The following is a 15,875-nucleotide window of genomic DNA, read 5'->3' on the forward strand; positions in this document are numbered from 1 at the left end:
TCCCCCACATTCCTGCACTAGACACCCCCTCGCTCGCATGTGATCGCAGACGAGCAGCAGTGCAGAGGTACCTTGATTTACGAGTTTGGTTCGTTCCGTGACCACGGTCGTAACTGTAATCGCTCACATCTCAAATCTGCAACTAACTACTGCAATATTGCTGCTAGTTTCATTAGCTTGGCTATGTTGTTTCGCTTTATGTGTTAGCATGAAGCTAGTAGTCCTTTCTAAGACAATGATATGTGGTTTGTTTAAATACACAAAATGTACTTTTTTACGTTTTACTTTACAGTAACGTTAAACTGGGAGTGGTAATAAACAGCTCGAAGCAAGCACGACTGACCTCTTTTTTTTTTTTTTTTTAAATGTTCACTATCTGCAAAACTGGACACAACATGCTGAGGGAGGGTTAGAAAAAAAAAAAAGCTCAAACGTAAGTCAAATTTTACAACATAAAGCAAAATCAATCAATAAATAAATAACAATAATGGAATGCTGGCTCGTCACTGTAAAACTGGTAAGTTGGGTCAGTCGCAAGTCAAGTTGGAGGTGGTGGACGTACCCTTTGGAAGCTGCACGTGAAGTGGAACTCGCACTGCATCATGTCAAAGAAGATGGCGATGGTGGCCTTGCGCAACTCGATCTCGGGGACCAGTGTCATCTCCAGGATGGGGCCCACCATCTCGGGGATGAATTTGATCTTGTGGGGCCCTTTTTGGGGTGGGGGGGACGGACATCATTTGAATTAAATGGAAAGAAATTCTAATGGCCCCCACTTATGTCTCTCTGGACACAACAAAGTAAGCCCATTAAAAGAACACTTTCCACATTTGACAGCAGTTATTGGCTCGGAATCCGATCGATAAGGAAAAAAAACAAAAAAAACAACACACTGTGTTTTTGAAATTACCTAGATTGTACCACATGTCCCGGATCTCGAAACCGATTTGCCGCCGCATGTCCTGGTACCTGGAGGCATCATTGGGATAAAAAGGTGAAAAAGAAGTTCATTTATTTATTTTATAGAAAATATTCTCATTAATATAAACTATTTATATATATATATATATATATATATATATATATAAGAAATTAAAGGCACAATTTGTATTTTTTTTTTAGTTCATTTGTTATTTGTATTAACATTTTAATACATTTAATGAAAATATTTTAAAATATTTAATATGCATAATTTAATAAGCACATTTTTATTTTTAATGTGAATATTGACGTTAATATTCATGAACATTATTGTTTTTTAAAAGGACAATTACATTTGTATAAATGTGAATTCATGTAAATATAATTAATAATGAATGCAAAGTAATATGCAACAAAGTAATATGCAACATTAAAAAATTTTTTTTTTTACTAATAACATGCACTAATAAATGTTAATATTTTTTGATAAAAATGTCAAAAATCTGTTCAATTTTTTAATTAAAAAGTAAAATAAATGAAACATTTTTATAAAAATAAAAAATCTAAATAAAAACAAAAAAACATTACAGCAGTAATCCAAGTGAAACAAGAGCTGAAAAGCTTCAAGCTGTACGATGGCCCTCGTCCACTCACTTGTGGCAGATTTTGGCCCGCTTGTCGCTGGAGAAGTTCTCCAGCTGCAGCGACTCCTGCGTGAGGAAGGCCACGGCCAGGTGGAAGTAGTTGTTCCACAGCTAACCGCAACAAAAAAGAAAGAAAGCAGGGGAAATGTTGACTTTTACAACAACACAATTCGGCGTCACAACATGCAAATCGGGCTTTCGTGTCCATTCACACATTGACAGCTTTACAGGTGCCACTAACGGGGAAAAAAACAAAACATCTTCAGCAGGGGTTGAATGACTTAAGATTTTATTTTGTAGTCGACGTTAAGGTGATGAAAGCAACTTTTTGGTCAAATATTATAAATGTAATGTGACTCTTCTAATATGACTTTACAACTTTTTTTCTCCTCATAATACTATTAAGATGTTATATTATGGTTGATATCAGTTTTTATCTGGTATTTTTATTTTTTTTTCCCTTGTCATAAAAAAAAAAAAAAAAAAAAAAAAGCAAATTATACATATTTATTCTACATCATATTTTGGTAATATTACAACTTCTCATAACTTAACGACTTTTTATCTTGTAATTTTATATGTTTTTCCTAAAAAATGAAAAATAAATGATACAGCTTTGTTGTATATAATATTCTATATATTATAAAGGTATCGAGGATGTTCATCTCTTACCTGCAGCTCAAAGTTGGTCTGATCCAGAAACTTCTTGTTGAGCACGGCCGCATACTGATTAATGGCCCGCAGGAAGACCCTGCACAGATAAGACACACGCCCAAAAGAGTTTGGCACTCACATCTGATAAGTGCGTGCACCTTCAAATAAAATAGTATCCAAAAAACATACTTATTACAATCGCATTTCGTTCCCCTTTATGCGGCATAAAAGGTCACTTTACGCAGAAACTACTTTGCCTTGTAAAACAAAAGAGCCAACAGCGATTCAGAGTCGCACGCCTTGCAAATGCCAATGGACTCAAATGCTCAGGTTCCGCCCCGCTGAGCACATCCAAAGTCAAACGGTCCGCTTGACAAGACAGTTCACGAATCAGTTAAAGCGGATATGAAAAGTCTGCACACCCCTGTTCAAATGCCAGATTATGTGATATATTAAAAAAAAAAAAAAAAGGGGCCCAAGATGAATAATTTCCATTTTTTTTTCCAACTCATTCACTGCCAGCCTTTCCAGTTTGATACCATTGGTACATTGATTGTGACCTCTGACCTGTACAAAGGAAATGTTTTAGAGATGGCATGTAAAAATAAACAAGTGACATAATGCGGTAGCAAATGTGTGCAGAGCATCATATAACTGGAGATGCCCATGTTAACTAATCGCATTCAAACTCATGTTAACCCAAAATAAAGGTTAGTTGATTAACCCCAAATAAAGTTCAGCAGTTCTAGTAGTAATTTTTATATCCGTTGTACAGTCAAAAAGTGCAAGTAATTTTACTTTATTTTAAAATGATTAAAACAGTGGTTAATGTCGCGTTCATAAAAGTATGAGGACAAATTTTATAGAACACATTTACTTTTTTTTTTTTACTGTTGTTAGTTATGATAAACCCTTTTTAAATTCCCCATTGTAATTTTTTATTTAATCTTTTTTTTTTTTTTTTTTTTTACTATTGACATTATACTTTTATAATATTAATTATATTATTATATTACTATACTTTTGATTATTTCTTTTTAAATGAATCATACAATTTCCCCACTGTCAAGTTTTTTTTTTGTTTTTTTTTGACAATTTCTAATGTGATTTTTTTTTTAACCACTGTCATTTTTATTACATATTATATCTCCCACCACCGCCTCTGGCATAAACGAATGAAGTGTTGTGAGTGAGCAGCCCGTGTCGTCCAGACGGCGCAGCAGAAGGGCTGGGGGGCGGGAGAAAGCGTGCCGCGCCAACACCGTCTGACAAGATAATCCGCTGTGATGTTCCGCAATTAAAAGTTCATAACTTCAGCAACACGGAGCTTTTAAAAGCCTGGGAGAGACTTTTATTTTTTTATTTTTATTTTTTTACCCTCGGCCTGTCCTGCCAAATAAAAAAACTCTTCAGCGGGAGGAAAAACATCCTCAATAAAGTGGATTCTTTTATGGCAGGTGCTTGGCCACGGGAAAGACGCGTGAAAGACGGCGAGGTGAAGCAAGGTCGACCGTCAGGCTTTTCACGAGCGTCCAATAAAGAGGAGTGAGCTGTGCTCAAAGAGGTGACGATACCAACATGAATTGCAGGTCACTTCAAGACGCTTAGCGGGGTCTCTAGACAACCTGTAAAGTAAGTGCAAAAAAAATCTCAATTTGCAAATGCCAAACCTCAAATATGCGGTCGCCATCTCAAGCAGGCCTTTACACCACACGGCCATGTCGGCTCATTACGAACACATGGCGCCGCTCACTGAGCTTGACCTTGAACGGGAATAAACGCCAATACCGACGCAATACATGATTCATGTCCCGCTTCCCTCAACACTATCCAGGGCCGCTGTGCCACACATTAAGAGTCACCTTAATCGTGAGGGGGGCAAAGGTTAACTGTCACGGAACACCTCGGGATTAGCTTGAGGGAGTCACGAAAAAAATAATCCCACCCTGCTCAGCGCTCAAGACTTTTGTCACCATCCTGTGCGCACGCCTCACTCAATTTTCTGCCACCGTGCACATGCCAATATACAGTAGCTGATATACTTAAAAGTGGGGCTAATGACAAAATGGCTTTTTACTGGCTGCACCCAGCCAGTGGGGAAATATTCAAATGGGATATTTAAGGTGCTTTTAGCGAAGGAGAATAGACAAAAGCAAACTAAATTTGAGACTTTTCTCTAAACAGATTATGGTTGCCTTCCTTTAAGAACCAGTTCCCAGGGATTTCATTCCTAGGAATTGTTTGTTTACTTGTCTGGCGATTCCACTTATCAATTCCTCACAGAAAAAAACAAAACAGCGCTTTGACCGGTCTTGGCTGCTTTGAGCGCTTCGTTCTCAGGTGTGATTTTTCCAACGCAGCAGTCGGGAAAGCATGAGGAGAGAGAGAAAAAAAAAAACAACGCGTTGACCGGGCTCGGTCGCCGGCGAGGCCGCTTAAAGCTCCTCGTTCTTGGCCCTGATCGGGCTCACATCACGGCAAGAATGACGGTAGAGCGAGGAGGGGAAAAAAATCCAAGTGTTGAGAAGTGGCTGTCATGGGGGCAGTTGGGGGGCTCGCAGTTGGCAGAGGCCACTCTGACACTCACCTCTCTGGGATGTGCCACTGGGGAGGACCCCCTCAACCCTCTCCGGAGGTGGCAGTTTCGAAAATGTGGGCTCAATAATCGTGCTGAATGTATTTCGCAAAACCAGGTCAAACATGTTCTTTTAACAGAACAATCCTTTGTTGGCTGTCTAAATTAGATTTGGATCAAGATGTATTCAAAAGAAGCTGTGTAAATATTCCCAAATGTTAATAGCCAAGGTGACATATCATGGGAAATTTATCCAGTGGAAAAAAAACTGGTAAGATTAAAAAAAGATCTGATTTTCTGTCAGGAATGATGAAAATTACAAGCTCTCCTTTGACTGTTCTCAGTTCCAATGTTTAAAGTTGGATCGGGCGGGCTTAAAAATGCAAAAACATCATTTTCAAAATATTTTAGGAGTAAGCCGCCTTCTGTTCTCCTCCTCCAGGATACATTACAGGTTATGAGTGTATATTGGCTGTGCTGAATCTTCTGCCCAAAGTTAAAGAATTCAAGAGTTAAAGCAAAGCAAACAAACGTCTGTATTACTTAATTTCCCCCGCCTAATGAAAATCAATGAGAATTGATAATAGAATTGGAATCGCTAAAGTCTTATCAATTTGGAGTTGGGAGTTTTGAACGTGAGTATAAAAAAAAATGAAATATTCATTCAATGTGAAACATAGGAGGAGAAGGTATATTTCCCTCGCCGTGAAGGCAGGAATCTGCCCGAGTGCGGACATGTAATTGGCTTTAAGGGCGGGAAAAAAAAGAAGACAGGACAGTTCCTCCGTGAGCACATCTGCCATTAATTAAAAGCGTGAAGAAGAAAAAAAAAAACTAATGAGGCGGACAAAAATAGAATACACTCTGCCCTCACCGTGACTGAAACGCTCCAAAGGGCTGTTGGGAAGGCAGTTTGAAGGAACCTCCGGTTGATTTATTGAACATTGTAACGCAGCTTTGGTCCAACTTCTTCAGCCATACACAACCTTCAACATGAAAATCCGACCTTGTGAAGTTGTGTTATTAGAGTTCGATTTTTCCGCGGCGAGACATCAAACTTCGCCGCCGTGCTCCGATGCCAAGATGCAGCGCAAGTCGTCACGGTTGCCAAGGTAACACTACGACTAATAATCCCCGTGTCGCAACGAACATTTGGTGCTTCAGAGCCGCACCTCGTCATTAAGAGTCATTTGGATACAGTACACACACACACGCACGTCGTCATTATGATAAATACACTCAATCAATGTGCCGCCGTCGGAGAAATCACCTCATTATCGCTGATGGATGCCCGCCATTTTGAATCCTCAATGTATGTCGGGCTGCCTTCGCATGGCGCCCCTTGCCCCCACAACCGCCTTCCACCGCCTTGCAGCGACGCATGCTAATGAACATTTATCAACACATCATACTTGCTAATTGAGTTCAGAGAGTATCCTGGATAACGATGCCCATCTACGGGCATCGCGCGTGCGCTGGCTGGGAAGAAAGTTGTGTGCTAAAAGATAACGGGAAGGTCACAAGGCTTGGTTATCAGATCAATTTATTAAGGCGATTAGCTCCATTTCAGACACATGATGAATGCGCCAGCCAGTTAGCCATGACAAGCTTGCATTGCGACTCTCGCGCTTATGTGACAATGATTGTCTCGAACTTTGCCGCCGTGCTCCGCGAACACAACCACAAAAAGATTCCTCGCAATTTAGGCCTCACCCATTCGTCTCGTATACGTGAACAAATTTGGTAGCGATCTGACACACTTCGCCCGACAGCGATGACGTGGTTCAGATTTGGAAGCAATCGGGGGGGAAAAAAACAACAACAAATGTGTTTTTGAAGGGGAAAATGACTCTACAAAGGTTGATTGAAAGTAAAACTGGCCTCGCGCTGAATTTTCATCCGTCCTGTCTCTTTGCTGGTATGTGGTTTTGGCTACCAAATGCTTTGCTACTAAGTGAAGTTTGAAAAGTTGAAGGACTTCTCGATGAATTGGGGTTGCAGTGTTCTTTATCACAAAATCTAACTCTCAAGGCTCTTTAGCAGACTGTCGGGGTCCGGGTGCTCGTGTTCCCTCAGAAGTGATGCGAAAGGTAAATATTTTTGCCAAATGTCTTGATTAAGTGGCATTTAGCTCAAATGTTTTTGTTGAGCAAAACCTGGCAATATTGCAATTGAACGGTGTTAAACACCGCTCATTATTCTAATTTTACCTCAATCTGCGAATGGAGCTGCAGCAGCGATGAGAACATAGTGGAGGACAAAGGAGGAAGATGAGGATGAGGACGACTTACTGTAAGCTAAGTGATTTTGGCACATCAGCAGCAACAAAGAGGCACAGCAACTTTAACTATCAAAGTGGTCTGAGAGGCAAAACATTTCACCGACTGGACAAAACGGAAGCACGACTGTTGTCTTACAAAGTTAACAGGAAAACAAAAAAGGTTGCGCAATCTTCTTCCCGTCCCTGTGAGGACGCTTAAGCCAACGTGTGCTAATTAAGCTCAAGAACCAACAAAGACACGAGGTTACCGAAGGGACACTCGGACGGCTAATGAAGACGAGAGGTAACTTCGCACAAAGCGTGGCGGCTAACGCTGCGTTGTAGCTCGGGTATTGAACAGGGAGCGAATCCTGAGCGAGAAAGTACATTTGCACGTGTACGCACGCTTATGAGTTTCCATCACGCGTGAGCTGTAAAGTCAAGCTCTGACCTTGTAGAGCTGCGCTATTAGAGATTTGGGTTTGACGGCGAGTCATCAAGCTTTGATGCCACTTTCCGCCCAAACAAACAACAACAACAAAAAAAAGTGTCCGATGTCGATGGGGGCCTCGAGCGGGCACGCCCGCTTTAGAGCGCCTCGTTGTCGTGGCGTGGAAAAGCACTGTGGCAACCTGGTGGAATATATTCCAGCCAAAGGAGGATATTTTCACAGCTCAGACATGGTTATGTTTAGGCATAGACGAGGTGGTATCCATTTTTCCAGGTGGTAGCAGTGGTACTCGACTGACGGTTGAGCTTTCGGTTTCTGCACATTCAGCAGACCTGGCCACAGCGTCTGAGAGTGGCGAGAATGGTTTGATTTTTCATGTTTTTGAAGCCTCATTTTATAAACGTGACCATTTTTTTTTTTTTTTTTTTGAATCATCCAAATTCCGCTTCTCTACGCTGTGTCAAATTTACGAGACATTTATATTCGCTTTACAGTGACATTAACTACTTGTTCTAACTTCATGTGACAAGCAACTCTTGAATAAACCACACGCCTTTTTTAAATATTTCAACCACGGTGGCACCGCGCCAGGTTGGCGTGAATAAAAAGACGACAAGCAGCCAAGTAAGAAAAGACGCCGGGACTAACATTGAGAGATTAGCATTTATAATTCATGCGATTGTTTACTGGCTGATCATCTGATTGCCGCCGAGGTCTCGTGTTGATACTATTTGCATGGCGGAATATCGGGGGAGGGAGGAGAACAACGTGCAGCTATGCTAACCCACTTTTGACTGCTGTTCCTTAGCAACGTCAGCGTTGGGACTCTAAAAGCCACAGCGGCGTGCCACTTACTTGTTTTGCATCATGTTCATTATGACCCAGTCTGAGGGGTAGACGTTCTTCCCGATGAGGTCTTTAAACATGATGAAGGTTTCCATGAGGAAGTCCTGCAAAAGAAAGTTGCACCACAATTTGGAGTGATCAGGTCGACTTAAGATTTGGCTTTGAACTCATTCGCTGCCAGATTGTCAGCCATTTTGACTTGATCTTTCCAGACACACACACATACACACACACACACACACACACAATGCGTTCTGCAAGCACCAAAAGAAAGCGTACACTCATCTTTCACCATACCCAAAAAAAGGTGTTTCTAGCTTTTTCCCTTCTTCAGTCATCAGCAGTGGAACATGAGTTGGTTTCACCAAAAACGCCAGTTTCAGAGAAAAACGAGCTTTTCGTGAAAAGAAACATGACGTCAAGCAGTGACTTTGACCCGAATATGTTTTGTTCTTGTGACACCTCAAACTATAAAATACCAAAGACAAGACTGGCAAAGTAGTAATTCATTCATAGATTTACAGCTACAAAGTGCGCCGTAAATGACGCGTACTTGAGTTGACGCCATCAACTGTGTCATCTTTTCTAACTGTCACGACACACACGGTCTACTACGACACATACTCCGCTTTCACTATACATATACATACTGTGTTCAAGTGCGACGTGCTTAAACTTGTCAGACTTCCAACGTGTTGGCATTTCTCGCAAGTTGAGCTTCACGACCTAATCTTTATCTTCTACTTAAACGCTGTGCTGAACTCAAATCCAAAGCGATGCTGAATTTTCATCTGTTCATCGCACACCAAATTTTGGCGCCATGCTCCGCCCACACGTAATGACAAGAACTAAAATGGTTGGCAATTTAGTGTCACCCATCTGTCTAGTATTAGTGGTTCACAATTGGTAGCGATCAGACAACATTTGGACGAGGAGTTTTAAAATAACCCCTGGAAAATGACCCCAAATTGGCTCCTTCAAACCTTAATGGCAGACCTTCTGCGTCTTTTCAGGCATGGCATCTTGAGCCTTTTTTTGTGATTCTATTCACGATGGACATGCCTACGGAATTTCATGCTCCTATGCGAATGTTTTTGAAAAAAATAGTCAGTCTGGGAAAGCCCTCAAAATAGCCATTTGGCCCAAGGATAACGAGGACAAAAGAAGGCAAGCAATTTCAAAGTGGTAACGTCTGGGGTGCATCTTTGAGGGATTTGAGGTCGGGTGTTTGGGAGGAAGAAGAAGAGGGGGGGGGAAGAGAGAGAGGAAAAAAAAAAAAAAAAAAAAACTCCTGTGAGCTGCAGACGGCTTTGAAATGCAGCTATGGCTGCGAGAGGAGCGATCAATCTGTGCAAAGTGATTGTTTGTCTTGCCAACCGCCTCACTGTGGCCTCGCAGGAGAAAACAGTCAAGGTCGCAGAGTTTGCTCAAGTTCCGCTGCGCAAGTAGGTGAGGCTCAGTGTGCTGATTACACTGCGACCAACAGAAATGCAATTTGACAGGAGAATCACAGAAAAATTGAAATCCCATTGAAAACCATTCAAAAAGATTATTGCTTGAAATATATTTGGTGTTATTTAACGGATTAAAATCACCCAAAATCTAATTTATATTTGATATGTACATTTCTGGAATGGTTTTAATTTTTTTTTAAAAGCTTTTAAAAGATGGATTTGTTTAAACTGGGTGAAATTAGCAATACAATCTTTCAGTTTTTTTTTTTTTTTTTTTTAAAGAATTTAAAAATTACATTACATATAATGTTGTATTTTATTTATTCCAAATCTAGCGGCACCTTGAGATAAGAGTTTAATTTGTTCCGTGACCATGCTTGTAACTAAAAACACTCAAAAATACAATAATGACTAAATTAAAAGGGAATGTAAAGAATTTAACAGTTTTTGCCACATTTGTTTTCTTCAATTCACTGGACATTGCGTTGCTCCTTCTGGTGTGTGCGCCTCAGCCACCTGGAGGCAGTATAATACAGACATACATACAGCACATGGTGATGGTCCCAGTTCCTAAGTAAGTAATATTAGTCGTTCTTCGCTGAGTACAAAGATTAAATGAATATTGTTTTATGAGCTGTCTACATGCGTTGCTCCACCGTTTGTGTTCAAATATCCATTGCTTTACCTATACCGTTTCGTATTATGTTAGCATTGAGCTCGCGGACTCTAAAGCAAAGTTAGGTGGTTGTTTTAAACACGCAATGTGTAATTATCTTTGTATAATGTTTATTTTATGCATCTCTTTGTACTAAAAAAAAAGTACAAAATGTAAACATTTAATTCATGAAATATAACAGACAATTTTGTTAGTGGTCAGGCATACTGAAGAAATATTTTACTGCTGTTTGGGGAAAGTAATTTCGGGATATAATAATAATAATAATAATAATAATGGGAGCGTTGAAGAAAGTCATCCGATTGGCACTCACCACCACGTCGCTCCTTATTTTGCCGAAGGTGTTGATGAGATGTGCGTAGTGATAGTCGTCCATCTGCCTCAGCGTGGCGGTCATGCTAGCCACGAAGCTCCCCTGCAGAACAACATGAAGCAGAAGTGGAAAGTGAGAGCATTCCGATGGTACTGGCAGACTCGATTGGATGGGAGTTTGGAAGCGGGGGACCCCTCGCCTCCTTCCCGCACTGTGCCCGATCTCATTAACCCGCCGGCCTCCCCTTCTCTCGGCCGATAGCAAAAGCCTGCGATGTCCCTCGGGGGCCACCTTAGCTGGCTCAGGTTAGCGACGCTGCAGCGCGTAGATAGGCGGCTGACCGGAGGGGAGGTGTTCGGATGCCCGTCACGTGCCGGGCGTCCCGAAGGCAATGCTTCAATTTGCACAGGTCGTTTTTTTTTTTTTTTGTCAGAACTTCAAAAACAACGGACGGATTACAGAGCTTTAAAATGTGAATCATTTTGAATCGGCAATCAAGAGAGTGATAAAAGAACAGCAGAGTTGGAACTATACTCTGATGTCCTGTAACTATCCACCCTGCTTCTTGATAATATTTCTTAAACCTTTATTGAAGTGCGGTTGAACTTCAAAGACAATTATCATTTCAGTCGCGACGGACCCTTGCAGAAAGTCATGAAGTGTGAAATTGAATGTGGGAAAATTAACACCACCTAGTGGACAAATGTAAACAAAATTAAGAATTGAAAGCCTGCACATGGATGGATGGATGAAAAAGTGTTTGCCCCCTTCTTAAATTCTTTTTTTTATATACATATATAAAGTGTGATTTTATTTATTTTGAGAAGGGGGAACATACGTTTTTTTTTAATGGCTCTGTGTGTCTCTTTTTGTGTCGCTTTTGCCATTTTTGGCTCATTTAAAACGCACACATGCTAATTCTGGACATTTTTTAAAAATTTAGTTCATTTAACTTTGCCAATATGGCTTGGAAAACAAAAGAAAAACTGAATGACACAATATCCCTGGGATCGCTTAAGAGTTTTTAAATAGGCCACAAATGATGTGGCTGGCAATTAGAAACACATCTGAATAATAATTTGCATGATTTGTATTACTGGAGAGAGGGAGAGAGTTTCATGGAGACAATCAAAAGACCTTAAGCACAGATAAGAATGCGTAATTAAAACCGACAGCGTGATCAAGATGAGCCGCGTGTGATAAAGTGGATTGCGCGCGCAGCTCAGGTAACATCTTTGCCAAAACCTTTTGCAGCCACGCAGCACCAGCGTTCACATCCCGGCGCCTCAAACAAAAACTAAACAGTTTGGAGGTCTCAGATATGTATAAAAAATAATAATCATATTCATCATAATTCAGTGGTGCTCTGAGAATTCATTCTGTGACCGCAATCGTACCTCAAAAAATAAATACAATGTGAATGAATACATTTTTGCCACATTTTTTTCTTCAATTTAGTGGACATTGTGCTGCTCTTTCTGGTGTGTGCACCTTGGCCACCTGGGGGCAGTATAATACAGACAGAGACAAACGAAGAAGTGTTTCACAACTAATATTTGTGATTTTTCACAAAGGATAAATATATGTCTCTCCATCCATTCCTCCATTTTCTGTACTGCTTATCCTTATTAGGGTCGCGGGTGTGCTGGCGCCTATCTCAGCTAAGTCTGGGCAAGAGGCAGGGTACACCCTGAACAGGTCACCAGCCAATGGCAGGGCACATATAGACAAACAATTATCCACAATCACATTCACACCTATGGGCAATTTAAAGTCTTCAATAACGTACCATGCATGTTTTGGGAAATATTTGAGTATTGTTATTGTGTGTGTCTGCATGTGTTGCTCCACTCTTGGTGTTCCAAAACTTACCATAAGCACAAAACTCTAAATCGCTGTAATTTTGGCCAATCATTCAGCTTATTATTTTTACTTCCTCCTACAACTTTACAATAAAAAAAACAGACGTAAAACTGTTAAAAAAGAAACAAGGGTAAGAGAGACTAGCGTCATTCCTTAAAAGTATATTTAATATTATTGCAGGTCACTGTAACATTATGCAAAGTTTTAACATGAATAATCAGAAATAATAAAATAATATAAAATCTGTTCTTAAACAATGATTCAATTAAAATGTATTACACATGCAGTAAGTTCAATAAAAATCGTACCTAAGTAAATGTTTGAACACAAACTTCTTAAAAAAAAAATATATAATAATAAATAAATAAATAAATGCAAATGTACTTTCAACTGAACTGTACAAAAAAAAAGTTGTTCCCGCTTTAGCAGTATGCACAGTTTGAATGTTTACTTCAGTGATCCTTTGTCCTACCACTAGAGGGACAACCACACTGAGAATCACCGGTCTGGATTTTTCAGTGCGTCTGGAATTTCAAAACTGAAATTGTGAAGGTTAGGGTTAAGGAATGGATCTCCTTGTCATCTACGTACCTTCGAAGAAGCAATCTTTTATTTTGACCAACGCCTCCCATCTCGTGGCTAATTTATCTCATTTGTGCCCATCCATTGTGCGTCCATAAAAAGGCAAATAAAGTAAGGTCTTCGAGAAGCTCTGTCGCTGAAGTAAAAGCAGATAGACGAGCCCTCGGGCCCGTCTTATCCATCCATGCTGAGAATGCACAGCAGCATCCCTGGAATATTCGGCGTCACACCTCACATCTCTATTCCGCACACAACGGCGGAACATCTGGCGCGACATGTGCTCCTGTTCTGCGTTTAGATCTTAATTGCGGCACAGAGACAGCGTCGCGATACTTTTTCTTGGCAGCCTTTCCCTCGGAAAAGCGGCGTTTCGGGCCGCTCGCTAGCATGCTCGCCAGGTCCCTCGCCTCCATTTAATTTGCCATCAGGATTTGCCAGCTGATCCAAGCGCCTCGAGCGGCAATTAGGTTTGTTTGGACGCTGACGAAACAGTCACGGACCGCACAAAACAGCCATAAAATCAAAAGTAAGATTGGCCTGTGAATGCCTGTTAGCTTAAGTGGCTTATGCTCAAGCCTTATGGCAAGGTCCTGCATTGAGCCTTAGCGCCTTTTACATGTGCTTATCGTAGAGATGGATTTCCTGCTGAGGAGAGGATACGCGGTAGACACCCTGTTGCTGTTCAAGAGTGCCGAGGGGGCTTTGAAGTTTGCGTCGCATTTATTCATAAAGCCGATGCGCGGGGAATTACTGCCTGCCCTTCATGCCGGCTAGATACCTAGGATCTAATAATTAGGTTAAGAAAATGAAGACGCAACAGCTTGTCATCATCAAACAAGTCTTTGATAGTTGTTTCCCATGAGAGCCACGCAGATTCCCGACCTCATCACCAAGAGGAATCTCAATCGGGCTCAATACGCTTTCGACACAAGACCACCTCCAAAAGCCCCTGACACATCCGTGTTTTTACATAAGCGTGCCAACTCGCGTAACTAAACAACTGACAAGCCCAGAAACTGCCTTTGAAATCATTAAATAATGAACAAGCCACATGACAGACCGACCGACCAACTAACAATCAACGAACTGATTTACTAACCAAACAAACAATGAACCAATTATCCATCCGCCAACAGAAGAACTAACGACCGACCGACGGACTTCATGATCAAAACAACAAAGCAACAGACTAACTGATCAAACACAAAACTGACTGAAAAATCAAATGACCAACCAACCAACAGCTCGACCACCTGACCTACTAACTGACTTGCTAACCAACCAGCTAACCAGCAAACAGATCAACCGAGTAACTGACAAACCGATGAGCTGGCTTACCAATCAAATAACCAACCGACTAATCAACTAACGGAGCGAACTGACTAGCAAATCGACCAACCGACTGACTTAGCTATCAAAGAACCCAAGAGTGTTTATCGAGTTGATTTCTCCCACCGAGCGACAATAAAGCAATGCCGACATTTATCACCGTATCCAGAGGGGCTCAATAGCCATCTCGTGCTGGAGGGGGTAAAATAAGGTGGGTTGTTAGCAGAAATGAAAAAAAGGAGAAATCATCTCACTTTGGCAACAAAAAAAAAAAAAAAAAAGTTTGACTTGACCCATGAAAAAAACAAAACAAAACAAAAAAACATTGTTTTTAGGGCTTTAATTACGCCTGCAGGGAAACGGTACGCAGGTCTCCAGGGAGTCTTCTCAGGTAGACAAAACTGACAATGCAGCAGGAAGAAAGATGAGGACTTGTTTTCTTCCCGAAGCCAACGCCCGCAAAAAGATATGGATCTGCTTGCGCCAGGAATGATACACACACACAAAAATCAACAATGAGAAACATTGGTTCCAAATAGCATATTAAGGTAGACAAGCCAATGGAAAACACCAGTTGAGGGGGGGTCCTTCAAGCTTCCAATCAATTCCAATCCGATCACTTAGCTATAGCATCCCGATGATCAGCTTCTTAATCAAGAGTTCTCAAACTTTTGGGGTTTTTAGGTGTGCAAATTTTTCCAAAGACCCCCTCGTCATCCTTATGACAACCAAATATAATCACCATGTGTAGCCCTCAAGGCCAAAGGCAATAAAAGGACGCTGATTTTTGAGAAGTAGTCAGGTCTTCTTCACTACTACTGACAAATTCACTGGTCCATCCATAAAACGATCATTAGCAAGACGCCACCCTTTCTTCACGCTCCGCTCACCATGCGTACCACCACCAACACTCTGAATCTCTTCGGTCCTCAAGTCTGCACTACTTTCGGTCGATCTTTTCAATTTTCTGCCCCAAACGACTGGAACACTGCAACAAATAAAACGCACCTCATTCATCGCTTCAAAAGTGAGTGTGGGTCTGTTCAAGATCGCTTCCACTGTTTTTAGCCTATTTAGAAGCTTTTATCCCCCATGTGCTATGATGTAATGTATTGTTTAACTATGTAACAATAGTACATGTAATCTAGGTCGGCATTGCAAATGAGAATTTGTTCTCAATTACCTTACCTGGATAAATAAAAGTTAAATAAATAAAACAAATAACACTACGATAACAAATTGAGAAAGTTGTAATGTTAGAATAAAGTCCTTTTTTTTTCCCCCAAGAGAAAAGTTAATTCTTCACA

The 15,875-nt window shown here is 40.9% G+C and overlaps 1 protein-coding gene across 4 annotated transcripts in view; it reads right to left on the reverse strand.

The window, feature by feature from the left end:
* dock1 (dedicator of cytokinesis 1) overlaps positions 1-15,875 on the reverse strand; it is a 95,750-nt gene that overhangs the window by 17,060 nt on the left and 62,815 nt on the right. For all 4 annotated transcript variants that reach the window (XR_009785585.1, XM_061755229.1, XM_061755231.1 and 1 more), the window contains 6 exons: positions 10,795-10,896; positions 8,361-8,455; positions 2,238-2,316; positions 1,576-1,676; positions 911-969; positions 563-711 (listed from right to left, as the gene is read on the reverse strand). Coding sequence is in view for 3 of the 4 variants with exons in the window: in XM_061755229.1 (XP_061611213.1) it covers positions 563-711; positions 911-969; positions 1,576-1,676; positions 2,238-2,316; positions 8,361-8,455; positions 10,795-10,896 (585 nt within the window). In the remaining variant the exon portion in view is untranslated. The remainder of the gene's footprint in view (positions 1-562; positions 712-910; positions 970-1,575; positions 1,677-2,237; positions 2,317-8,360; positions 8,456-10,794; positions 10,897-15,875) is intronic.

Source organism: Phyllopteryx taeniolatus, chromosome 19, assembly GCF_024500385.1.
Source record: "Phyllopteryx taeniolatus isolate TA_2022b chromosome 19, UOR_Ptae_1.2, whole genome shotgun sequence".
NCBI classification, from domain to species: Eukaryota; Metazoa; Chordata; class Actinopteri; order Syngnathiformes; family Syngnathidae; genus Phyllopteryx; species Phyllopteryx taeniolatus.